Source organism: Caretta caretta, chromosome 25 (assembly GCF_965140235.1).
Source record: "Caretta caretta isolate rCarCar2 chromosome 25, rCarCar1.hap1, whole genome shotgun sequence".
In the NCBI taxonomy this organism is placed as follows: Eukaryota; Metazoa; Chordata; order Testudines; family Cheloniidae; genus Caretta; species Caretta caretta.
The window spans coordinates 15,418,952-15,445,214 of NC_134230.1; the positions used below are offsets into that span (position 1 = coordinate 15,418,952).

At 48.5% G+C, this 26,263-nt stretch overlaps 1 protein-coding gene across 1 annotated transcript in view; it reads left to right on the forward strand.

Moving 5' to 3' along the window:
- Window positions 1-26,263, forward strand: part of STK11 (serine/threonine kinase 11) — a 73,470-nt gene that overhangs the window by 36,722 nt on the left and 10,485 nt on the right. Inside the window, exons 7-8 of the mRNA XM_048830518.2 lie at window positions 9,594-9,651; window positions 20,023-20,216. Of these exons, the coding sequence (XP_048686475.1) occupies window positions 9,594-9,651; window positions 20,023-20,216 (252 nt within the window). The remainder of the gene's footprint in view (window positions 1-9,593; window positions 9,652-20,022; window positions 20,217-26,263) is intronic.

A 26,263-nucleotide genomic window follows, 5' to 3' on the forward strand; every position in this document is an offset into this window, starting at 1 on the left:
ACTGTTTGTCTCCATCACAGAGAGATCCCCGGGATCCATGATCTCTACTCGGAGACTTCCGAGTTGGAGCTCTGGGTGCACCATTGCTTGCTATGGTGTAGCTGGTGCTCCGCTCCCCCAGAAGGATAATAGCCCTCTACCAGATCACAGGCAGCTGCCACAGCTCTAGTCAAGAACATTCCAGTGTCTTAGATGTGCAGAGCTACTCTGTGGGCCTCAGCATATACTTTTTCTAAACACTCTGCCTCAGTCCATGCCGTCAGATCTGATGCAGCACTTGGTGCTGCTGTACTGTCTTCAGTCTTAGACTCCATTCCAAAGCCGCCTCCTCCCTGTGGGAGACATTGCTTGGGAGTCACCTGAAGTGGAGCACCCACAGGGACTAGTAGAAGAGGTCAGTAACTGGCTCTTTTGAGATGTGTCCCTCTGTGGGTGCTCCACTGCTCACCCTCCATCCCCTCTGTTTTGGACTGTGTTTTGTTGGACGTTTGGATAGAGAAGGAGCGGAGGGCAGTGAGTCCATGCCATTCAGTAGCCCCTTGGCGTGTGCCACAAGGTTGTCTAGAGCCCACGCGCAGGCCCAACGGACACTGCTAACAGAAAATCTCTGATCAAGGGCAGATGTGCACCTGAAATGGGGCACCCATAGGGGGACATATCTTGAAGAACCACAGTTACTGCACAAGGTGAGTGTAACCTCTTCTTTTGAGGGTTGAGATGATCGTTGATATTTTTGCTCCTGCATAAAATAGAATGCCAACATGGAGAGCAGTTACATGTTAATATAGCAGCTGAATCGGTGGTGTCCGCTTAGGAGCAGCGTGGCATGGGGCTAGCACTGGTCTGGCTCTGGGTGCTACCACTCAGGACACCACTCACTCCATAGGATGGGCTTATTGTGTTCTCTTCTGTCTTACCATATAAAAGGCACTGATAGTAGTCAGTGATAAGAAAGGTGCAGAATAACAGTGATTGAACCCCAGACATGACTCTGATCACACTTGGACACCTGCACTCCTCTGGCGCAAGCCCCAGAAGTAGCCTAGAAGGAAAGCATGAGTGGGTTAGTGGTTGAGCACTGCAAGCCTGCCCACGCTACAAATACAGCAGAGCCGGAAGACTGGCTTACAACACTGTTCCCCTCTGACCTGGTTCCAACACTGTTGCAATTTGTAGTTAGATGGACTCTTAACAACCTTCCGGAGCACTTCACAATTGTGGTCATCTATGCTACAAATTGTAACCATGTCATGGGGCCCCACTGTGTTGTAACCAGGTTCCCAGACTTGGTTATGTCTGTGGTGTGGATAGGTCGTCTGCTGCAAGAGATGACTACAAAACAAACTTGAATCTCTTACGTGATGGATTGTTCACCTTTTTGCCACTCTCAGGGCCTGAAGGTTCTAGTTCCAAACTCCCAAATCAGCCTGACATTTTTAGGGGCCTAAGCATACTGTTCTCAGCTGCATTTCCATAGTTGTTCAGTAGGTGGTGCTATCTGTATAGATTGAAGCTTTTAATGCATTTTGAGGAGATGATTTTGCCCATTGTTTCGAACAGCCCCTATTTATCTTCCTTTCTAGGATGTTGCTGACCCCGACCATTCAAGTAATCTGGAGATGATTTTAACTTCTCTGGCTCCATACTGATTATGAAATAAGTTTATTTCCCTGTATTTTGCAAAGCATTAATCAGCTGTAATAGCTTCAGAAACCGTTAGTAAGGCCTAAGCTCGAGATTGCTCTCAGTGCAGCTGGCATCTTGGCTACGCTGCTGAGACTAATGTGGCGATTGTCTAAGGCTTGGAGCTAGTGACTGACGCATGTCTCGTGTCATGCTCACATGTGCTGGTGAGTGATGTCCAGATCTATACGTGGCATTTTAGTCGGCAAATGCTAACTCAGAAAAGCAGCCCCTCTCATGGGAGCATGGAAATTGCTCAACTGGAGCAAACCCACTGGCCCATCTCGACTGGCGTCCAGTCTGATGCCAGCTGGATCTAAAATAACGGCTGGATGCTTCTGAGACAGGCGATAAGCCTCTCTAGTGCCCTTGGTATTGAACTCCGGTGTGGCGGGTGTGGCATTTTCTTCCTGAGTCCTGGTGCAAATTGCTTGTGCTCTGAAACATGTGGCTTGGAAAACGGCTAAACCTGTGCCCTAGCTTAGTTGCCTTTTTTCCCTTTTGATGATCTGCCCTGTCCTTGCTCTTGGAAATCTCCTGCCTCTCTCTCTTTCTGCTACTTTCAGGCAACAGGGGCGCCGTCGCCCCCTGGCCTCAGAAGATTTGTTTTTGGTTAGCAGCCTATTTTCTTTGCTCCCCTTGTCCTCTCTGGCATCTCTCCCCTGCTGCCTTCTGTTTCCAGTGGCTGGCAGCTGTGTGCCGCCTATTGGGTGACGGCTAAAGCAGATAAGCTCTCTGTGCAGGAAATGCTCCTGCCTGTCTGCACCGAGCATTCTTCCCCTGCCCCCTTGATGAAGTCCTGGGGACCTCTTCAGTTTTCTTCCACCCCTCCCACTCCACATGCTTACTCCCTGCAACAATAGGCTCGCTTCAGAGCTTGCTGGAGCCTCTCAACGTTGCTTTTGAGTTAGTTTGAGCCCCTTCCCTTTCTGTAGAGATCAATGTACCAAATAGACATGAGGTGATTTAACTCTGTGGTGTCCCTCCCCACTTTTCCTATGGGGATTCCATGGGCATCACAAATTGCTGTCGCAAGGCATGAAGTGTAACCCAGCTTGCAGGGATCCAAGTGTTCAGCATTGCCACATCCCCTCGTGGGTAGCACTGGTGACAAGGCAGAGGACTTTTGCCACGTGCCCCTATTTTTCTATGCAGTACATCCGCATTCCTTGCTATGCTCCTGCATCTTCTGCAGCTGGTGAAATTGAACTCAAGCGTACTGTTTGCAGGCTTGCCAGTGCATGTCTGATAGCTTTTGGAATGAACAGCACAGATCCCCGTAGCTTGGCTCACTCCCCCTTCCATTGCCTCAGGAGGACTCTTCTAGCACGTAGCAGAGTGATGAGCACTCCTCCTGCTTTCATCGTAAAGAAGGCTACAGTATGTTGCAAAGTATTTGTTTCCTCTCTGGCTGGAAGTGCTGCATTGAGCGGGGTGCCAGCTTGGTTGGGAAGCAGATACAAGAAGATGCTTTTTAAAGCTTTGTTTTTCTGTTGACTACTTTTTTGCAGCTGCTCAAGCTGTTGTGTGGTTTTTCTCCTCACCCCTTGAGCTTGTCTTTACCAGCCTTTATCTTTCCAGAGAAGAAGCAAGATCGCTGAAGGCCAAGAGTTTCTGGGGCTTCTAGCCCCTTCACGGGTCTATTTCAAACTCCTAGCAAGAGCAGTACTATAGTATTTTAGTACAGGTTAGTTGGGATGCTGCTTTTCAAGAGAGAAATGAATCTCGTCCTTTCACTGATTGCATTAGAGGGCTAGCATGGGTAGGCCCACATTGTCTGTGGGGGTAGCTCGTCAAGGTAGAAGCCTCCCCAGGTGACCTGAAGCTCTGACATCACCATTGCATGACTTGTGTCCCAATAAGATTCATTTCTGGGCAAGAAAAATGAGATTTTAAAAATCTTCTGTGTGCCAAATCCTATTTTGAAATAGGCTTCTCCTGCCAGGAGCCAAAGGAAGGTCGGCCCAGTGGTAAGGGAACTGGTCTGGCACTTGGGAAACCTGGGTTCAATTCCTCGGTCAGCCATTGACTGCCTGTGTGATCTTGGGCAAGTTTCTTTGTGCCTCAGTTCCCTCCCTGTAAAAAAGACATGATCTACTTCCCTACTTAACAGGGTTGGTGAGAGGGAAAATGCGTTAGAGGTTGAGGTGCTTGAATACTACAGAAATGAGGGCTGTAAGAGTCCATAGTTGACATACTGGTGTCTAGGAAGTAGACCAGTGTCACTGTGTGTTAGATCCCTGTGTCTGTCGTTTGAAAGACTCCGCTAGTCTCCCAGCGTGCAGGAGGGGAGCCAAAGCTTGAGGAGGGGCGAGTCTAGAGGTGTTCCCAGGAGGTCGAGGGAGCAGAGCTCCTCTCTTCATGTTCCCTCCCAAAAAGGGCCCTTAAGCATGAATGAGTTTTGCGTTTACTGCAGAGGGCACCCTTTCAACCAGAACACTCAGCTTTAACCCTTGCAATACACTCAGTATTAACCCTTGCAATACGTCTGAGGCAGATACTCTTGTTCCCATTTTACAGATGGAGGAATTGATGAGGGAGATGACTCGGCCAGGATGTGGCGTTGAGTCAGTGGCTAGAACCTAGAAGTCCTGAATTACAGCTGTTACCTCCTTTGCCTACTTAACATGTACCTGAAGAGGCTCCTGGCTGCCAGAAGTTACTCAGCTACATTGTGCTCTATCTTTGTGCTTGTCCAGGACTATATAAAGGTGCATTGGTGGTTGTCAGTGGCAAGGAGGCAGGATGGATTTAAGGTCTTCTGTGCTCTGGTAGTCCTTGGCATTACTGGAAAAGGGATTCATGCTACCTGTAGTTCTGTATTTTGTGCTGGGCAGAGGATCAGAGATGGGATGGGCCCGCTTAACCCTTCTGAAATGCTGTGGGAGCAGAGATCTAAGAGCTAGGCATCCATCCGAAGAATCTCACTGCTCCAGTGTTTCATCTCTCCTCCCAAATAAACCACATGGAAATCTTTACCGTAAGTGGTAGAGAATATCTGTGTGGTTATTGTGGGCAGACACTTTTAGATGATTTGACTGGTGAATAGTACATGATGTTTTGCCTTTATGGAGTCTCTCTCCAGTGCTGGGCTTTAGCCACACAATTGCTATATATGAGTACAGATTAATCCATGAGTTTTAATTTTCACTGATTAGATTTTCTTCTTCCAGCATTGCCCAAAATACAGTACTTTCCCTTTAACTAAAGACTTTTTGGCTCAAGTTACCTTCATTGCTCCTTTAATTGCTGAACCCTGTCTGAGAACAATGTATTGCACCACAGCTGCTTGTAAGAAGTGCTATTATTCCCCTTTTTTATAACCTGTTTTAGACACTTAATTCCTTTTTTGCCTACCCACATCCTCTCCCATACCTGTTCCATCTAGTAAATGCTGTAAATCTCTTGGCAAGCACTGGCATTTTCTAAGCAGTCTTTGAGTTGATGCTTATGCATTATTCGGATGATCTGAGCAGGCTTAGATTGAAGATGCTTACTTCCAAAAGCCACAACACCCCAGCAAAGCTGTCTCAGACCTGTAGATTAGGGGTTCTCAAACTGGGGGTTGGGACCTCTCAGGGGGTTGCGAGGTTATTATCTGGGGGGGGTCGCTAGCTGTCAACCTCTACCCAAAACCCCGCTTTGCCTCCAGCATTTATAATGGTGTTAAATATATTTAAAAGTGTTTTAAATTTATAAGGGGGGGTCGCACTCGGAGGCTTGCTGTGTGAAAGGGGTCACCTGTAAAAAAAAAAGTTTGAGCCACTGCCATAGATACTATGAAAAAGCACCGCAGCTTTGAGACAACCCCATTGTCTCTGGGATCTTGGATGTGCTGTCCTGTGCAGGTTTTCATGTTTTGGCTTGCAGAAAATTCTGCTGAAATTGATGAGACAGGTTTCCAGAAATGCCCTCCGGAAATGTGATTTTCTTTTTCTTTTTTTTCTTGTTTTTAAAGTCTCCACTCTAGAGAGAGTCTTACCTGACCGTATCCCTTTCTGACTGCATTAAAAAATAAGCCATCCAGTATCAGAATTCAGTGTCTCTGGTCCTCATGTACAATCTGCCTTCACCTCAATCGTATCTTTTTAATTTTTTTAAATAAAACAGCCTGGGCCGTTCAGCTGTGAAGTGACCATCTAATAATCGTACTGATCTGGTATTTAATTAGGTGTGGGACTTTTCTAACTGCTCTTCCAATTACTGCTTCTATACGATGAATAGGGAGGGAGAAAGTTGGGGCTTGGTCCTGCTTTGAACAGGGGGTTGGACTAGACAACCTCCTGAGGTCCCTTCCAACCCCGATATGCTATGAAAGCTGCTGGGCTGTGCCATGCATGTCTGATTAGAGGAGAAAGGGGAAACACCCACCTGAAGAAGCACAAGTTTGGCAGAAGAGGCCCCTGATCAAGTCCCTGTCCAATATTGAGCTGATACCAGGTTTGACGGTAGCTAAGAAGTTGGAGTTGCCTTCGCGTCATGGGGGAGCCGTTCACTAGGGCCTCGTTGCTGCTTGGAACAGCCATGATAAGATGAAACCGGTGACCTAGCAGCGTCCTGAGACACGGCTTCTGAGGGCACAGGAAGCCTGTGAATCTCTGGCACTGCCCCACAACAGCTTTGAAACGATCGTGGAAAGCGGCACAACTTAGATGCATGCCCCTGTCACACCCTTGTCGGCCCCAGGGTGTGGATTCATGGCTTAAGACAACAATCTATAACCCACCAACAACACCCCCAGCAGCTTTCCATCCCTGACTGGCCTGGGATTAGTGGGCCACTTCACCTTGAATGGTCCCTTGAAATATCTGTTAACTACTTGTGCTAAACAATCTGTTCCACCTTGTATGTAGATGTGACACTCTGAAGGCTTGTCTACACTGGCACTTTACAGCCCTGCAACTTTCTCACTCAGAGAAGTGACACGCACACACGCTGCAGGTTTCAGCCCTATGAAGTGCCACGGTAGACAGTGCCCCAGCACTGGGAGCCATTCCCCTCGCAGAGGTGGGTGGTTGTTTTTTTGTTTGGTCTTTACACAGCCACATTAAAGCACTGCCGAGCCCAGTGCTTTAACGCTGCTAGTGAAGACATGCCCTAGTCTGCGCGTCTCCTAGTGCAGACGCGCTCTGCCAACAGGAGAGAGCTCTCCCATCGGCATAATTACTCCACCTCCCCACTGACATATCGCTGTCCACACCGGCACTTAAGTCGGTGTAACTTGTGTTGCTCGGGCGTGGCTTTTTCACACCCCTGAGCAACTTAAGTTATACCGAAGTACACACTAGCGTGTACAAGCCTTCAGTCAGTTTCCCAGACCTGAAGAAGAGCTCTGTGGAGCTCCAAAGCTCATCTGTCACCCATAGCAGTAGGTCCGATAATAAATATTACCTCCCCCACCCTGTCTCTCTAATAACTTAAACATGGCTAATATCCCAATGGAGAAGGAAGGGGTAGGCATTAGTAAGACTTTGGCTCTAATTTGACAGCCAAGTTAATTGTGTCTGAGCCTAGTCAGCTCTCTAGGCCTGGAGAGGAGAGCATGGGTGACAGTCACCATACTAGTGCCCCAAGTGCGTGAGCCAAACTCCTCCATGGTTTAGTGCCATTACACAAGGTATGAAACTAACTCAGTGAGGCTAAAAAGCCCATTGGACTGGTTCTGAATGGATTTTTCATCTTTGCCACTAAAACGTACTTTGCACGTACCACCGACGGAAGGAGTTGGTTAAATTTTCAGGAACTGTTCTGGAGAGGGGCAGAAATAATAGGCTAATGGAGCTTTGAAGGATCGCCAAATGGAACAAGGTGAGCCCTTCTCAAAACGCTCTTGAGATCGGGGCGGGGCGTTCAGCTTTTATGGGGGTGGATTCATCCTGTTGTTTGTGGCGGAAAATATCCGATCTTAGGCCAGGGATTCTCAGGACAAATTATTTGGTGGCCTCAGAGTGTGGCCACCAACTCTTGCTGGTGGCTGCTCTCACACTTGTTTCTAAAATACTTAAATTACCTTTAAGGGGGGGAAAAAATGCACAAATACACATCCAAATCATTGTAATTTATTTATTGCTAGCTAGTAATTCTGCTGTGAAAAGTGATATTAACAAACATATAAGTATCACTTTTCACAGCAGACTTACTCAGCCCCAGCAAGTCTGGGGACCAATTAAGCCCTAGACAGGGGCTGCGGGTGATTTGGGCAGGGGGTGGGGGAGGTTGAATGGGGAGGCTGTTGGGAGCCAGAGCCTGAAGCCCCACAGTTTGGGGACAGAACCCAAACCAATGCAGCCAGAGCCTGGGGATGGAGCCCAAATCCCCGCAGCCAGAGCCTGCCTTCCATGCCACCTCTGGGTTAACACCCAAAGCCTGAGCCCCACCACCTCTGGGAAGCTGCCTGCTCCTCCAGCATTGTGCCCCAGGTGTCTCCAGAGCAGGGCAGGGCCCAGCTGGAAGCCCCAGCAGCCAACACCAAGGCTGTGCATCCAGGAGCACCAGGGAGCGGGAGGGGCCACTGCTTCTCTCTCTCCCTTCCCTCCTCTCCTCCCCCAGTCACAGCCCAGGAGGCTGTGGCTGCAAGAAAAGCCCGTGGTGGCCACACGTGACCACGGTGGCTGCATTTGAGAAACACCGTCTAACACCTACCCAGTAGAAACGGATCTGAGGTATCCATTCCAAGGTTGCATGCCCGGCTGTGGTGAGCTCCTGCCAGGGGAGCAATCTAAAGTAGCTGTGATTCATGGTTATATTTTCTGTGGGGGAGGGGAAGGGGAGGAGGTGGCACATAAGAGCACTTTTAATCCCTCCTCCCTGCCCTACTGCTGCAAGGTTCCTCTGTGTTAACCCTCTGCTCTTTGAACTGTTACCATTCATTTGAAAACAAAACTACTTGGAATTCCTCACTCCAGAAAAGCACAGTGCGGCAGCAGCTGCATCCCCACCATATGGTGCCTGGAACCCTATTTATAGTTCCCTTGGCTTCTGTCCCTAGACTGTCATGTCCCTGTGTTGTAATCTGTGTGCAGCACCACGCATGTTGTTGGTGTTCAACAGGTTAGTAACTTGGTGGTGGTTTCCATGGGGAACGCCTATATCTTGCATGCAGCTGATGGAGGTGCGGGGCACTGGACTGGTTAATGCCTCATTGGCCAGTTTCTGGGGAGTGGTGTGAAACTTTTTATTTCTCCTTGAACTGTGACTCTTTAAAAAGAGTTTGAAGGGAGGAGGTTGCAATAAATGAGTCTCTGGGGATGTGGGGCAGCCTGTGTCTGAGGGGGAATCTATCCCCCTCTCTGTTGGATGGTCTGGGTGAGAGAGAATGTATTGGCCAGCTCCTTTCCCCATGCCCAGATCTCATATAACTGATCGCAGACTACAAGGTCCGGCGAGCAGGGAAGAGCATTGTTCAAGAGTCCTTAATTCGAGGGGCTTCAGGGAGATACCTGTCCCTAGAATGCAACCTCTGGCTTGCTGTGTAGTTGAGTATACACCACGCCAAAGCCTTTGGCTCCTCTATGGTAAGGTTTGACCAACGTTGATGATCTGTGGCATTAGAGACCCTAACCATTCACTGGCTGGGAATGGGGGAGAGAACTTGACCTCAGTCCTCACACTGCAAAGGAGGGGAGGATTATCCCCACTTTGAAGGTAGAGCACAGCCTTACTCACATCCGCACAGCTAGTCAGCAGTGGAGTTGGGGTTAAACACTGCCTTTCCTGACCCTCGCTCCATCCCATGCTGCTGCCTCTCATTTTAAAGAGGAAGGTCTCACTGAACTCCCATGGCCAGGGGGACTGGAAACCATGGGTGCTGTTATGGGGGAATTGGGAGGGGTGGGGCTTTGTGCTTCCTTTCTCTAAATTGGCTGAGAGCACCTGTGAATCTCACCTCAATTTTTTTTCTTCCTTTTCAGGGATGCTTGAATATGACCCAGCGAAGAGATTTTCAATACAGCAGATAAGGCAGCACAAGTGAGTGTTCAGCTTCTTCCTATTAGTCATTCTCTTTCTGCTTCTTATGCTAATGTACCCGTGCTATCGCTGTGCACTTGTTTTTTCTTTTGACAGCAGACACATGGAAGTCACTAGGTATCCTTCCCCCAGCTCTGCTGGAGCTCTGGCAACTTGCATGTAAATCTAGTTGGCATTCTTTTTTTCTTTAAGCATCGAGCTGGAGCATTTCAGTTAACTGGTAAATAATGAAGGTGTTTAAAATGTGTTTCTCGCATGAATAATGAGATTCACAGGCCAGATAGTAGCAGTGTGGGCAGGGGAGGGGGTGGGTCCTTGAAGCTGAGGATATTGAAGTAGGGATTTGGATTAATGTTTTCTGTTTCTTAATGTCCAAGAGATGGAACAACTGGATTTCAATGTAGTGGCAGAGTTGCTCCATACGGAATCCAGTGCTTGAGGAAGGGTTCCAGGACAGGGAATATTTTGTCTGTCTTTTTTAACCAATCATTCTCTTCTTTCCCCCCCACATTTCCACCCCACATCCCTGCTATTACTTTTTTTAAAAAAAACAGCCTGTTATCGCTGAGGTTTAAGGATCGGTTTGAACATGCTGTCTCTGAGCAGAGATTTCCTGGCTGGATGAAAGTACAAGAACAAACAGTGTTCTAAGGATGCTTCAGCAAGGAGGCAGTGTGAGCTTGTCTCCTGTTTGACTAGGAAGTGCTCCTGTGGGGGGACAGAGCAGCTGGCAAGAGTGCCCCTGCTCAGCAGAGCTCTTGCATATGAGCTTGCCCCAGAACGCTCTTGGGAACGCTGTAAAGACCAGGATCTGATCCTGCAAGGCACTAGGCGTGCTCTGCTCCCATTGGCTGCGGTCAGAAGCATCTGTGTCCCCTTGTCTTTCCTATGGAAAAGCTGCAGCTGAGGTGCTGTCGTCTGATCCCCTAGTGACTGTCATGAGGGAGTGTGGGATAGGGGGCTTGCGGAGACCTTGGGTCAGAGCCAGAGAGGGCTCTGAACTTGTTTTCTGTAGAGCTACCTCACCCTAACGCCTAGAAAGAGCAAAGCTCTGAAGAGCAGCTGCCTTTAAGAGACAGCTGCCTGGTCCATTAAATTAACAGGCAAGCTGGCAGTCCCCTTTCTGAGACACGTGCATGCTGGCTGTCTGACTGGGCCTGAGAGAGGAATGTACACTTGCAGTAGAGGAGACCGGGGTTAGTCCTGTAGAGGGGACTGTTTTAGGGGCGACCTTTTGAACTGTGCATGAGCAGGAAGCGTCTGGCTTCATGGCACCATGATCCTTGGATCGGGGGCTCCTGCAAGTCCATGCAAGTTTATTTTTGCTGCACCCTAATATTGCTACTAGCTGCTCTTCCCCTCTCCACCATTGACTCCTTCAGTGTCAAATGCTTTTGCTGTTCCCTTCTCAGGACCCCTCCCATCGTGCCCTCTTGCTAGTCCATCGCTGCTGGTGCTAGGCCCCTGCAGTCAAGCCAGTGCCTGGTCAATGAGTGCTGCATTGTAGCACGTCTTGGGCTGTCTGTGAAATGGGCTAATAGATGCTGAAAACCATTAATGCACCGCTTGCCATTGTCCCTGCTACTCAAAGGTGGGGCTGGGCCACTGGCTTCCATGTGTCGTCAGCTGCCAGGTATTTGAGCTACTTATCCGACGCTCTGTGCATTTGATTCCCTTGTGGCAAAGAGCTTTTGAGTCAGCCTCGCTAGGCTGCAAGCGAAGAGAGAGTTTCTCTAGAGACCCTGCAGGTAGTCAGAGCAAGCAGGAGAGACAAGAAAGTAGAGCAAGCTCTAGGCACTAAGGGCAGTGGCAAACCTCACATGCTCAAACGGCAGTCTTCCCACTAACTGGGCACAAGTGCTGCTCTTGAGGCTTTTAACCCTTCCAGTACCGAGAGGAAGGGTAATGAGTCTCTCTCTTCCTGCAAATACAGTAGCTGGTATTTCCAAGGATTAATCTCTTCTTAGTTTTCTGTTGGCTTAGCCAGTACCTCTTAACAGGCTCTCCCTTCCCCCCCCCCCCCATTAGTAAATGCCTCCCTGCTCCTGCTGTGACATCCCAATAATTACAATAGGCACTGCAAACTGACATCCTTGGGCCCAGGGCAGGTCTGTCGATCACCCTCATGCGAATGCTGGCATGGCAGCAAAGAATGTGCTTGGAGAAGAATTCATGTCTCTTGGCTTTGTTTTAATGAATTAAATGGAAGGACTTAGTCCCAACTTCTAAATAAGCCACAATCAGCTTAAATGCAATTGACCATAGCCAGTGGAGAGTTTTGGGTGTCTGTCCATATATTGGTTGGCAGACATCTTTTCTTCAAGCGCATTCCTAAAATGATCAGCTTTAATTCCAGGGGCAGGGCTGGTCCTGTCTCTTCTGAGACCTTTAGAATAACACTTTGCCCTCTCCAACACCTTCCATCACAATCAGTAACAGCTTCATATTTACACCACCTCTTTCCGCCCCCTTGCCCACAAAGTCTATATTTATCCCCATGTTACACGTGGGAAACTGAGGCATAGAGCAATTGAAGTGACTTCCTGAAAGCCCCACAGCTGAGCTGGGAATAGATTCCCAACTCAAGCCTGAAGTAGCTGGCATCTTTCCTTATCCCTGGTATGCTGTTTCTAGAATTTTGATCCTTTGGTTAAGATGCTGAATTGATGTCACTGGTGATTGCCCATGTGGAAGGTAAAGGTCCTTGGGCACTCCGAGAAGATTGCAGGACTAGCCTCTGGCATCCAGGCCAGTGTTTTCTCCAGCTTGGAGTCAGGTGGGTGTGAGCAAGAACAAGGCTCCCATCAGTATGTGAGAGAGAAGTGTTCCCTGAGTCATCCTTGTCCTCATTCTGTTCTGTGCTCTGTGGTGCAGGAAACTGCATGCTATTAAGGGAAATAGCAATCTGGTTGGAACAGTCTTGGGAGCTGGGAGACCTAGGATCTGTTCCCAGCTCGTTAGCAGATATGTTACTTTGGACAAGCCAATTCTCCTCTCTGGGACTGTTTTCCCCAGCTATAAAATGGCAGTTACCTGCCCCCTGGGTGCAGGCAGAGATGTGAGAACCAATGATAGATCGAATGACGCGCTGTGGAAGTGCCTAGTGTTCTGTTCACACTGCAGAGCTGATGGCAGAAAGGGCCTGGTAACATTTGGTGCAGACTTTTTGTCCACCTTCCCAGCTGCTGCCATTCTCCACACTTTCTTCCCAAGACTATTGCTTCCCCCCTTAACATGCAACTTCCTCACACCACATGACCTGGAGTGGGTGAGTAGAGGCCTATGACGTCTGTGAATGGGAACAGAGCCTGCCGTAGACTCTCTGGTTTCTGCCAGACGCCTTCCTCACCTTCCCCTTGTTCCCCCAAACTAAATTAATTCTCTTGCATTAAATTTGTATTTACACAGTGTTTGGGTTTGTTTCAGCTGTACCAGCCCTTTCTGCACTCTGGCAGCTCTCTGTTGCAGTCTCATGAACCATCAGCTGAACTGGAATGAATTAAAATTCTCCTAGCCCGCCAGCCAGGGTAAATTATTCAGTCTAAGCTGAGTATAGTTGACCCATGAGTAATAATGACAGAGCCTTGGAGCCTGCTGCCTCCAGGGCGGTGCTGGTTGGGGAAAACCAGCCTAGTAGCGCATCTTTATGAAATTTTTTTTATCAGGCTTTGTTGTAAGCCACTCAGACAAGTGCTGGTGTGGACACATGGCCCAGTGCAGACATGCTGCCGAGAGCTAGGGAGGCAGAGCCCCTGGTTCCCTGTGGATCGCTAACCCTCTCCTCTGTGCCCTGCGCTGTTACTGAAGGGCTTAATGCTCGTAAACTGTATTTGGTAACTTTAATTCAATGACCCTGCAGTAGCACTTAAAAAGAAAATCGAAAGTGATGAAGTGGCTGCAGAATCCTACCTCTGCCCCTCGTTTCCAAGGCAACCATCTTGCCTTCTTCCCCACAATGTTACGCTTGATTTGTTCAGCCATAGATATGATTGCAATGGTTCACAGCAAGCGAGAGGGAGCACTTGGCTCTTTATTGGCGGAAGTGGAAGCTGGCCTGGCCTAGTGCAGGGGCTCTGCTGGTGATCTCCCAGAGGCTAGTGGGCCACCTCTTCTCTGACTCACCAAAAAGCCCTCAGCAGCAGATGCAAAGGGTGTCTGTGGAAAGGCTTTCCTTGCTGCTCGGATGCATGGACTGAAAGCCTACAGAATCTGTGTTCATATTGCCACAGTAATCCCCTTCAAAGGCTCTGAGCATATTTGGTAATGCAGTAGGTAACGTGCCTATATTCCAGGTATCCTAAGGGGCTATCCAGCGCTCGCTGGGCCATGGGCTTGAGGTCTAATAGGCCTTTCTCATCTCTCCTGCCTGTGGCAGTGTGGGAGGATGCAAACCCCAAATTCTCCCCTGGATGCAAGGTACTGATGGGAAAGCACCTGCTCCTTCTCTTCTCTTCTGCTCAGCCCTCTGGGTCTTGCTTATTTCTCGGTGTTTGGCACAGAGGTTGGAATTTTTAATTCTTCTACCCACACTCTGCAAATGACTCTCTTAATGCGAGTGTGTTAAAGGCATTAACGCCTCCATCTGTGCTCTGAGCACCGTTCTTCCTCCGCGCTTTTCTTGTGTTGGAGTCTGAAGTATGACCTCCGGATCCAGTATCGGCTAGAGAAACAGCTCCCCTCTTCTTTTGTACTTATTTCCAGTTTTCACTGAACTGAGGCTGGAGAAACCAGGGTTTGCCCCCTACACCTTCTGGCTGTTAAGTAGGAGTAGCTAGTGCACCCCCACCAGAATACACATCTGATTCGCTTGCCATTCCCAGCAGAGAGCTATTGTATGACTTCCTTCTCCCTCAATCTCCTGCATAATGTCTTTGGGATGAAATCAGAATGCTGCTTGCTGGTAGCTCTGTGCAATGGTACTGACCTTCTCCTAACCAAGTTTCTGTTCATGGCCCATATGACTAGAGGGTGGAGAAATGCAAGTAACCTGCCCTTTTGATAAGGGTTGAATAGCCTGCAGCTAGGCATCTGGTTGTCAGTCTTCCCTATCATAAAGAAGTAATTTTAAAATATTTTTGACCCAGAAGAAGTGAATTAGCCAGCAAGCACTTTTAGATCTCCAGCCATGTCTAACAAGTCTGGGTGCGAGGGAAGATGAAATGTGACTTGAAAGGAGCAGGGAATCATGAGTCTGCCAAGAATTAAGGCTTGGGTTTAGAACTCAGATTGCAAGCCAGGCATGCTCATTAAACACTAGTCTGCCTTCAGAGCCTTATTTTTCATTCCAGCCTTGGTTTTCTGTCCTCAAGCCTTGCCCTCTTTAGCTCCCTGTAGATTACAGCAACCTTGCTGGACGTCATTCCGCATAACCGGCTTCTTTGTCACTAATGCTTCTCTCCCAGTGCATTTGTGCTTCATGTGTCCTCCCTCAGCCCACAAAATAGCCAGAAAGGGTTTCTTCCCCCTCCTGCTACACTTGGTTGCAAATTATTGGAGGTGGGGAAGAGAAGCAACAGGTGAATCTGCCTCTCCCAGAGACTGTGCTTTCTGTGAGTGGTGCTTCTGAGACCTTCAAAAGCTTTTCTCCTGTCCACTCCCATAATGGGAAGCAAGAAGGGGCGGGTGTGACTCACTGAAGCATCAGCCTCTTAGCACTGAGTGAATTGATGATTTTGTGTCCTGGTGCAGTTCCCCTACAAAGCAGCAGTAAAATGGTTGGGATTAAGCAGTGAAATCCTGTTGTCTCGTCTCAAAAGCTTTCAAAACCAGTCTCTTGCTTCAGGGCCTCAGCTGATCAATGCAGGGTCAGGCAGGGATTTTATCCCACCTAGATTAGCACAGAATGAGTGGTTGCCTCCCGAGGAAGCCGTGGCCCGTAACTTCTCGAGCCAGGCTCAGACTCGATGGAGCAGTAGCCTGACCTGCAGTAGCAAACCCTTTGCCTGCTACCAATAGATATGCAAAAAATACAGTGTGACAGGCGGAACCTTGAGTCATGTCAGAGAATTTTCTCTGCCCCGTCTGAGACTTGACAGGAAATACTGTCTGCTACTTCGTGTCAAATTACTTGAGGGGCTCTTTCCAACGGGTCTTTGGTTTCCTTTTGTACTTCATTGAATCTCTCCTCACACTTTACATTCTGATTAGCATGGATACTTATGTAAATGGTTGAATTCCTTTCCCAGAGGATGCTATCAACATGACTACAGTACAGCAATTCAGGTTTCGGTTGTTAATAAAACCTATTTTTACTCTCCTGGAAAGTAGGACAGGAGGAAGGAAAGAGGCAGAGCTGAAATACAGGAAAACAAACATCACTAGCTGCTAGACATTTCTAGCCCTTCTTTCAGAATTCCTTGGTTCTTGGCAACCATGAGCATCTTTCCACTTTCTCACTTCTGCCCCCTATTCTCCATCCCCTCAAAGTACCTAGCGTTTATCCCTTGGTTCCCTCCAGCCCCATGCCCACGACAAAAATCAGTGGTGGCTCTGCTAGATGACCCCCCGCATATCGGCCCAGAGCGAAGCTGTGTCTGCACAGTCACTTCCTTGCTGAGAGCCGTCTCCCACGGAAAGGAAATCCAACCGCCAAGTCAGTACAGGGTTGTGTGCGCCAGGTACGTCGAAGAACCCCCATACCCGGAGCTAGGCGTAACTACTGATTAAAATGCAATTGGGGTGGACCTGCCCGCTTCTGCTTTGGTGGCCCGGTGCCGCGAAAGTCTCGCTCTTCATTTTACCGGTGTTATGTTTAGTGGGCCAAATGGTTGTAATTGACAAACCAAAGTGGTGTTCAAATCCCTCCTTTTCCACCAAGCCTGCCACTCTTGTTTCACCTAAGGTAGAAATACCTGTAGACCTATGTCAATACAAAATGGGAACACCTTAATCTTCCAATCATCCAGGGCAGTTTGTGTCTGTATTGTGTGGCCTCTTCCACTCGAATAGCAAGCTTTTAGGACAGGAATCCTATTCGTTGCGTAGCACCGAGCAAGTCGGTGATCAACAAAAATAAGTCTGCCTGTGACACTTTAGGGAACAGGAAAGAGCAAGTGGATTTAAGTATCTTCTATTATTGGTGGTGAGATTCTTTTCTGGGGGAGTGACAGGCTGATCTTAAACCTAAGAGCTCCAGGCAGATAATGGGCAATATATCGAGGGAGTGTTTGCATTCCAGCTTCCCATATAACTCTGGAAATCTGGAAACAATCTTCCTACCGTGCAAGAGGTCTGAAAGCTCACAAGAAGAGTGGGTTTCCCAGGCCCTTGTGAGATCTTGGAGCCTTTACTTCCCATACATGAGCATCTCTTCCACATTCCTCTCTAGTTTAGTCAGAATCTAGAATTCCATATTGACAAATCCTGGGCTTCTCCCGTCCACGATCACCAAGAATTCTCCTTCAGCCTCTTTGGCAGCATTGGGTACTCCTGTCTCATCTTTCCCAAAAGGCAGCTGCAGCATAGATTGCTTTTCCAAGCTGCCAGTGCTGGTCTCCAATCCCCCTGAGGATGCTGTTGTTTCAGAACTACATGGAGCTGGCAAACGAAGCGCTGCTTGGAGGTCATGGAGCTGGTACTTCCCGCAATGGAGCGCTGCTCCCTTCATTGCCCATCCGTGAAACCCCACATCTGCCATTTCTCCTCTGAGAACCATCTTCAAACTCTTGGCAGGAAAAGCTGCCACTGTGAATTACTTAAAATGCTGAACCAGTGCACCAGACCCTTCAAAGAGGCAATTTCTACTGTCTCCAATATAACTGCTTGTCCGCCTTGTCCACCCACCCAAAGAAAAGGGGGTAGGAAATGATTCTACCATTGGCTAAGAAGTTGTGGCACATACATATCAAATGTCATCTTCTCAGTTTAAAATGACAGCACATTCTTAGGTGCAAAAAGATCAAACACCTTTTTCATGAGTGGGGGAGAATCTTTCTAGACAGATCATATTAAAACTTGAATCTATTTCCCCTTCAGGCTGCTTCATAGCTTTATTTTCAGCCATGCTTGCAAAGCTGGGTTTTGAACAAGGTTTGCTCCTCCTTTGAATATTGATTGGTCCGTCCCAGTAGAATGAGACACGTGTGTGAAAATGTAATTAACTGTTTGTTTTCACTGGACAGGGTTTACTAACATCATATTTTTAGGCTTACTGTCTAACCAGCTTAAGTCTCTAACACAATCATGATTGCATTTGTGTTGTGGAGGAGACCTGTGTCCCAACTTAATTCCAGGTCAGGGCCGGGGGGTGGGGCGGCGGTGGCGATTTAAAACAAACCAGGATGGCGTACGTTCCCAAGAGTCCATTCTGGATCTCTCCCATCCCCTTTGGTAAACCGTTCAAATCTGTCTCAGGTTGGTAGTAGCCAAAACCTGTTTCTAATGTTTACATATGTGACCCAGTATCTAAGCATTCATGTTGCACCTGGTATTACTTGGAGCAGCAGTCTCAGCAAAAAGGCCAGAGCACCAAATGGGTGATGGAGGCAGAACTCATGGACCCTCCAGGTCAGGTCTGAGGCACATTGGTGGAAAATGGGGTGTAGCATAGGGGGGAGGGAGGCTAGTGCTGTGCTTTCTACACCTGTTCCGTGGGTAGAGAACATAGTCTCTGACTTCAAGCAGCAGCTTTCAGGAGCCCTAAAATGAATCTAATAGGCTGGAGGAGAAATCCTAGAGCCTCGTTAGACCAGATCCGCTTACAATGACAAATTACGGTGTCCTTTCCCAGCAAGTGCGGGGCACCTCCCTGGTATTCCCAGGCAGCCCCGATAAACAGCACCGTTGTCTTTACCAAGCTAGTGCTGGGAAGGATTGGCTTTCGTGGATTCATTACTTTTCAACCGATGGCACAAAAGCAGGGGGTTAATATTTAATGCTGGGATAGCAGCCCATCCGGGGACCCAGCTGCTCTACACCAGACACTCCTTAAGTGAGAATGCTTTGAACGCCCCTGTCACTTCCTGTGTGTGGGATAATCCTCCTGGGCAGAGCCCACAGAACTGCCTGTTGAAATTGGAGGACGTGCTGCTCTGCATGCCAGATTTGAAGCTGCCCAGCAGCGTGATTCACATAGGATGTGGGAAGAAGCAATTGGATGACCAAAACCTGACCACCTGAATGCTTAATCCATAGGCATTGATCCTTCAGGCTGGTGGAGTCATCAGGGTGCGTGACTGGGGGCTCGGGCACTTGTTACAGACAGCTGAATGTGTGAAGGCTGGGTAAGGCATGTCAGAGAAAGCTGCATGCTGAAGACTCCATGAATTGTTACAGGCAAATGGTATTTGGAATGTAGCTGAGAACCCAAGTGCGCTGGATTCCTCTGGACTGTAGATTAGGTGTACAGGGACTCCAATGGTACTTCTAGGAAATGTTTTTTTAACTCCACTGCACAGCCCTGAGAGCTGTACAGGAGCACATCTATTATAGGGCAGTGAAAAGTGGAAAAAGCCACCCATCTGGCTCCTGAGATATTGATGTAATGCAAGACTGTTAGACTCTTGATCTGATTAATAATGGCATTTGGCGCTGAGATTCCTCTCTGGGCAGATGGCAAGTTAGAACAGCGCTATGGGTGATGGATTAAATGGTGGTAGAATTCCAACGAGACGGGTGAGGTGGAAGGGTAAAATATTAAGTGACTGTGCCATGATCCCACTGTATATTGCCATGAAGGGGGAGATTGGGGTCAAGATCCATAGCTCTTAAACTCATAGGCTGCAAGTTCCCTTTTCTTCCTGTTATGCTATTTTATGACTCTCTAAAGCTGGGAGAAAGTGCTTGATTCTCATCACTACAGACAAAAATCTCCTGTCTGCAGATCAGGTACAGCTCAGAGAGCACCAGTAAGTGTTGGCTTCCCTCACACTGCTCACTGCCAACCCTGCTCTTGAGGAACCCCCTGTATATATGCAGTGGCGGTAATTCATTCTCCATGTTCGTTCAGGCCAGGTTGGAATCGGTGAGCTATTCTTGTCCCCTGAGCCATCCTATTGTGGGTATTTGTCATGGTCATGTATATCTAGCAGTGTATAGCCATTGCTGCCATAATGCTAGAGATGGTTTTGTAGATCCATCAGAGGTTCTCCTTAGCTCAGTGGCAGCCCTCAGGAGTGGCGCGCTCACCTGGTACTTTCTTTTCTGCTGCAGAGACAAGAGGCCCCAGGATTCACCTTTTTTGCCACTGGTCTCTCCAGACTATGCCCTGTGGTGAAGCCTACAAGGGCAAAAACCAGTGCAAGATGTTTTCCATTAATTTAAAAAAAAAAACAGCATCGCTCTGCTAGGATTGGTAGGGGGCATCTCAGACTCTGAGGGCTTCCTGTTGAAAGGGAGGCCATGCTGAAAACCTGTCCCTTGGACTCTTTGCAGCTGGTTTCGTAAGAAACACACTCAGGCAGAGGTTCTGGTCCCCATACCTCCCAGCCCAGAGACAAAGGACAGGTGGAGGAGTATGACGGTGGTGCCTTATCTGGAAGATCTCCATGGCTACAATGAGGAAGAGGATGATGACTTGTATGACATTGAAGATGATATCATCTACACTCAGGACTTCACAGTACCAGGTAAGCAAGAAGAAGGTGACGGGACTGGGGAGGGGAAGGTAACGTTTCAGGCCAATTTTAAAACCTTCTGGAGAAAACATGGTTTGAATGGCCAAATGCTTTCAATAGCTGAGAAGCCTATTGATTATTAAATGATGCACGATCTTTGAGCCAGCTATGGTGCTCCGATGCATCGGTCCTTTATTTCTTAAATAGGATAACCTTTCCTGTGTGCTACCCATGTGCCAATTTCCTTCATTGCATCCAGTAATAGCCTCTACCTGATGGATTTTACTGTTCCACACGCTTCATTCCACAGCCAATTTTACAAGACCATCTCAAAGTTATTCTGAAGCCCGGTATGATGACTCCGTATTCATAGCAGATAGCATATTTGTGGAGGAAGGGGAAGTTCAGAGAGTTATGCTTAACTTTCAGTTTTGTTGAGGCTTATATTCCCCTGTCCCAGTCTCTGAAACTGTCTATAGTTACAGAATTGCCTTACAGGAAAAAATCCCAAATTCTAAAAATCAGTAAACAGCTTGAGATCTTCAGAGCCAGATAGAATTTAACCATGCAACTCCCGTTGATCAGTGGGAATTGTGTAGCTGAATACCCTAGTTGGCTTTGGAAATTTCAATGTCTGGATGCATGTAAATCCTGGAACTTGGCTGGAGAAAAAGAAATGAAGGGTATGTGGAGAGCTGGCGGGCCAAGGCGCCGGGAGGGCACAGTACAAAGACTTGGCTTGATCACTTTCATTCTTAACACCAGCAGCCATCAAATTAGTTGCTCAGTCTTCTCGCTCCTACTTTACCTGCTTAATAGATTACAAACTACGTACCATAAACATGTCAGTTGCTCCCTTGTCTTCATTCTGCTTCATCCGGGTATGGGTGGTCTGATGGTCACTTTGCAAGGAGATGCTACGGTTAATGCCTGTACAGGAGATGACTTCCTCTACGACAAGGTGATCCTAAGTGTCTGAGGATAGGTCATCTCTGCTCTTGGGAAGACTTCCAGCTCCTGCGGTCTAGGATTGCCAGACTGAGCCAAATTCACATGGACTTCAGTTGGGTCCGAGGTGACCTGTGCCTGCCAATAGTGGGGGGACAGAGTGAGGGCAGCCGGCTTCAGCAGTGTTACTGAGCATGCTCAGTACAAGCCAACCAGCGAACCGGCGTGGGGGGGGGGGCACCCATAACCTCACATGCTCCCCCTCCCACGTCGCCTCTGAGTAGGGTATGAGTAAAGGTGAGATCGGTGTCCTCAATGCAGAAGCTAGGCCTTAGGACAATCTGTGCCTTTGCTCCCTAATTAGACTGTGGGTGCTTCCTGACTGCATGTGATCTGGGAACTCATCCCTGAGCACCATGAAGGTAACCTGGGCAGCTTTTAGCTTTGAGTGGCCTATGCATTTAAAGGCGTGGAGTAATAACCCAGCCTTGGGCTGACCTCTCAGGCAGCTACCTACACAGGTAGGTGGGGTTTTCCTTTGTTTGCTGCTGCTTTGGCAAGTGATCAAAGTGAGCTAAGCCAGCAGAATCTTAGCTCCTTGTAAAATCCACCCCAGGGTAGTGTCCATGCAAATATCCAGCCAAGTGGACATGTACTTCGGCAGGGTGGAGCCTGGCTTTCCAAGACTAAGGGAGTTCCATCAGAGTGAAATTTTCCAAGTGGTGGTTCCCCGTGACAATCGGCCATTCCTAATAACTAGGATTTCTAATAAGGATTTGTGTATCAATACCAGCTGGGCAAACTGCAGAGCTCTCAACACCTTGGGAAGTTCTGTTTAGTCTGAAGGCTACATTCTCTCCCTCTGTCCTCACTCTCCACCAGTACCATTGACCAATGTTTATGGTCTAGGAAGGTGACCATTCACTAAGCCAGGGCTTCCTCAGGGAGGCTCCTTCTGTTCCATGTAAAAACTCGTTAGGCTCCTGAAACTGCCCCATCTCTAGAGCCTTTCTAACAGCAGGCGCGGTGGGGAGGAGAGAAGAGAATTTGCCAGAATATTTTCTGTACTGTCCAGGACCTGGGCCAGGGACTCGGTTGGTGCCTTCTCAGTTCCTCTGAGGGGCCTTATGAGGCTGCAGTCAGTGCTTTCAAACCTAGGAGTCTAAAGCTGGCTATAGCCAGCCTATAGCCATATTTAAACACCTGCTTGAGGGACCTGATTTTTTTGAGACACACCCAGCAGCTCTAACAGGAGCCTGACTCGAGGCAGCCACGTTTGAAATTCTTGTCCAGTATTTCTTTCCCCCGTAACTCCTGTCTGTGTCTGACGGGGCTACATGCTCCCGTGGCAGCCCTTGGAGGACTAGAACAGTGAATGGTGGGAGTCAGAGCCCCCACTTTTCCCCTCTTCCCACCCAGCTCTCTTCCTCCTCAACAGAGAAGTTGAATCATGTGAATTTATTCCCTAAATTAGCGCTGCTTCTCCCTGATGGATCTGTTGTACTTAGCACCTCTGACAGCCCAGCGAAGGGCCCACAGTGCCAAGCTCCTTGTGTCGTCATTGCCCAGGGTCTAGTGTAGAGAATAAGCATCTCTTTTTCTAACCACGTTCTGTTGCTTTCCTGTGCATTCCCCAGGTTCAGAGGAGGAAGCTGAGGCAGGGCTTAGAGAGAACAGAGCAGAGCACAAAGGGGATCTTGCCGAGCCAGTTGGAGAGGAAGCTGAGCTGCCAGTGGACGGGAACGTTGAAGAGGCGTTCGAAGTTTACCCTAGTTTGTTACGGCTACCAGAGAGAAAAGATAGTTGCGTTTTCTGCTTGAACTGTAGTGTTGGCTTAGAATCTCCTCCGGACTTCTCTGCACCCCAGCAGGATCTTTCCCACCTGTAACAGGGCACCATTACTTTAAAAAAAGCCATATATCTGTTCCATGAGGGAGTCTGCTCCTTTTGTTAAACAAAGATTAGCCCTATGGTCCCAGAGTACAGGTGACCTGAGAGAGAACCAGCATTGAAGTCCCAATGGCACTTCCTGTGACTGATGCATACTCTAACCAGCCAGACTTGCTCCCTCTTAGTTCTGTCGATAGGTTGCTACAGTGAAACACTACAGTTGTCTATTTTGAGTCTTATTTTTAATACAGAAGCTTTTTTTTTTAAACAAAGGTTATCGGGAGTTGAGTACTTAAAGGTTTGCTTAATCCAGGTATCTATTGCCACCAAGGGAGATCAAGCCCCTTGCTGACTGGCAGCTCCATCTTGTGCTGCTTTGATTGCTTTCTGTACGGCCCCCATGCCGCCTGGACCCCCTGGCCAACTAATCCTTACTGCCTAACCCTGAAGTGTTTCTGGGTTCCCCTCCCTGTTGTCACCCCAGCTGAGATACTTAAGAATTTCTTGTTTGTTCTGTGCTGTTACATTCCTTTACAGTTCAGTGCTAGAAACGGTGCAGCTCTGTGTACGCGTGCGGCTGTAGAGAGCGATCACACGTGAACATGTTCACAGGGATGGCCCTTACGCTGGTTCCGGTCACACACAAGCCTGCAGAACCTCCGAGCTGTAGCACTCCAGCCTGGTGTTGCAGAGTTCCTTTCAAGTCCAGAGGCAATAGAGGTCACGGTCCTGTGGTTCCTTCTGTGGCGCACAGCAGGGCGCGTAAGATTGTCTCTGTTCAGGGCAAGTAAAGCCAAGCACTAGGCATAGGCTCTGCACTGAGAAGTGATAAGCCTCAAGCCCCCGTGCCTAGAACGTGTCCGAGGAGACACGGTCTTAAGTGCAGCCACCCTGCTAATGTGCCCCTGAGCTCTGCCTGTCCTCCTAGGCTTCCCGCCTGCTGTTAGATAGGAGTTCCTTCGGGTACAGCCGCACTGGCGCTGGAGGTGTAATTTCCAGCTCAAGCAGACAGGCGCGTGCTAGCTTTGCTCAAGCTAACAATAGAAGTGTAGCCTGTGGCATGAGCAGCGTGATGGGTTAGCCGCCCAGAGGACAAGCCCTCCCAGGCCCCTAGGTACTTGTGCAAGTACCCCAGCCTCCACTTGTGCCACTGCGGCTGTACTTCTGTTTTTAGCATGCTAGGTCAATCGAATCTAGGGCGCAGACATCAAGCCGGAGGTGTGCTTTCCATCTCCGGTGGAAGCCTGGCTGTACGCTTAGTGGCGGTGCGGCAGGGACTCGGGACTGCCAGGTCTGTGGTCTCCGCGCTCTTTACCTTGCCTGGGCAGCACCCTGCCCTGGGCAGGGCTGAGCCTCCAGCAGCACTATCCTAACGGCAGCATTCATCCACTCATCTCAGCGGATGTTATGCCCTCGGCAGGCAGGTGCTTTGTAACAAGGGAAGATTGTAGCTGGAGCAGCCATCTCTACCATTATGTGCTTCTGATGCAACCAGCATTTAAACCCAAATAAGAGCTGTCACTCAGCGAGCTGACATGCAGATTACTGAAAGATGTTTGGAGTTCTCTTGCATGCTCTGTACATCTTCAAAGGGATAGAGCACTCTGGTTAATAGCAGCTGCACAGAGCAGCACTCATTACAATTACGTGAGTGTGGTAACACATCTTTTGTTGTATTAAGACTTGGCTGTTGATGTTCCTAGAACCCCAGTTTCCTAAAGAACAGTTGTACAGTGGTGGTGAGATAGCTGGCGCAGGCCAGTGCTGTGAGAGTGACTGCCCGAAACACCCCATCACTGTTTAGCCCTGACTGCTCATCTATTGTAGAGATGCCCTTGCTGAAATAAAGGGCACAGTTCCTTCCTGATTAATATGGTACAGCCCCTTCTTAAGTCAAACAAATGAGCTATGGCTTGGCTCATCCTGTGTGTGTGACCTATAAAGGTTATAAAGCAAAGTACATACAGACTGCCTCCATGAGCCTGCCAGAAGCTGGTTTGATCCAAGTTTCGGTACATGACTAAAGAGACCTGCTGCCCACTTTATTCCGTGGCTTCTGATCAGCCCCGCCGAGGGATGGTCATTCCACGGGGCTCCCTAAGACCCTTCAAATAGGGATAGCTATTAAGGCAATTATAATGGTACCAGTGAACTGGGATACGGTGAAACTGCATATACAGGAAAGCCGCTTTCAAGGGTTGGATATTTGGTGTACGTTTTTAACAGTGAATAATTAACCATTGGAACAATTCACCAGGGTCTCCATCACTGAGAATTTTTAAATCAAGATTGGGTGTTTTTTCTAAATGATCTGCCCTAGGACTTATATGGGGAAGTTCTGTGGCCTTTGTCAGACACAGGAGGTCAAACTAGATGATCACATTGGTCCCTTCCAGCCGTGGCATCTGTCAACTTGTAACATGCAGATTGCAGTTCCGGTGAGTGAAACCTTCCCTGGGAATGGACGTTTGGGGAGCAGGAGGGAGAGGACACGGGCGTCAGTGCAAGCTGGGCTCTGCTCTGTATGTGTGTGTGTTTCCGAAATCAAGGGACAGCTTGCAAAGAGAACAAATTATCTTCCCTTCCCAGCCTCGTGAACTTGCTCTGCTTTGCCAGCCTTCGCTTTCTAATGGAGTGAAATTCCATTAAAATAGAACACTTGCAAATGGCTCTGATCAATTGAGCTGTGGTTCCATCGGGCAGCAGAGAGCGAGCGAACAAGTGACTCATAGGCGGGGGTGGGAGTTCTGTTGGGGGAGGAGGGAAGGAGCCTCATTAAACCTTACATTGATCAGAGGAAGAAGGGGATTTAAGAATGTGCTTTATTTTTAAAGGGTTCTTTAAAGATTTATGCTGGTCTGCAAAGAGCCTTAAACATGGTGTCCCTCGCTCAATATCTGTTAAATGTCTCCTCGGAGGAAATTGTTGGAGAGAGCACATTCTGGTGTCTGGCACGTCACAAACCATCGCTTCCAGAGGTGTTCACCTTTTTTCAACTCCAAGGGTGACATTAAGTGAGGTTAGGGATCCTGCTTGCTGGCTTTGTCTCAAAACTTCAGGTTAAAAGGGATGCACCCTGTCTCGTCCATCCCCCATTGTTAACCCTCTTCAGCCTGAACCGCAATCCGCAGGTTCATGCAGACACAAATGGCTGCTGTATTTGTTTGTTTTTGTTTTCACTCCCTGACATCCAGGAAGGGATTGGAAAACGAAGCCTAGAC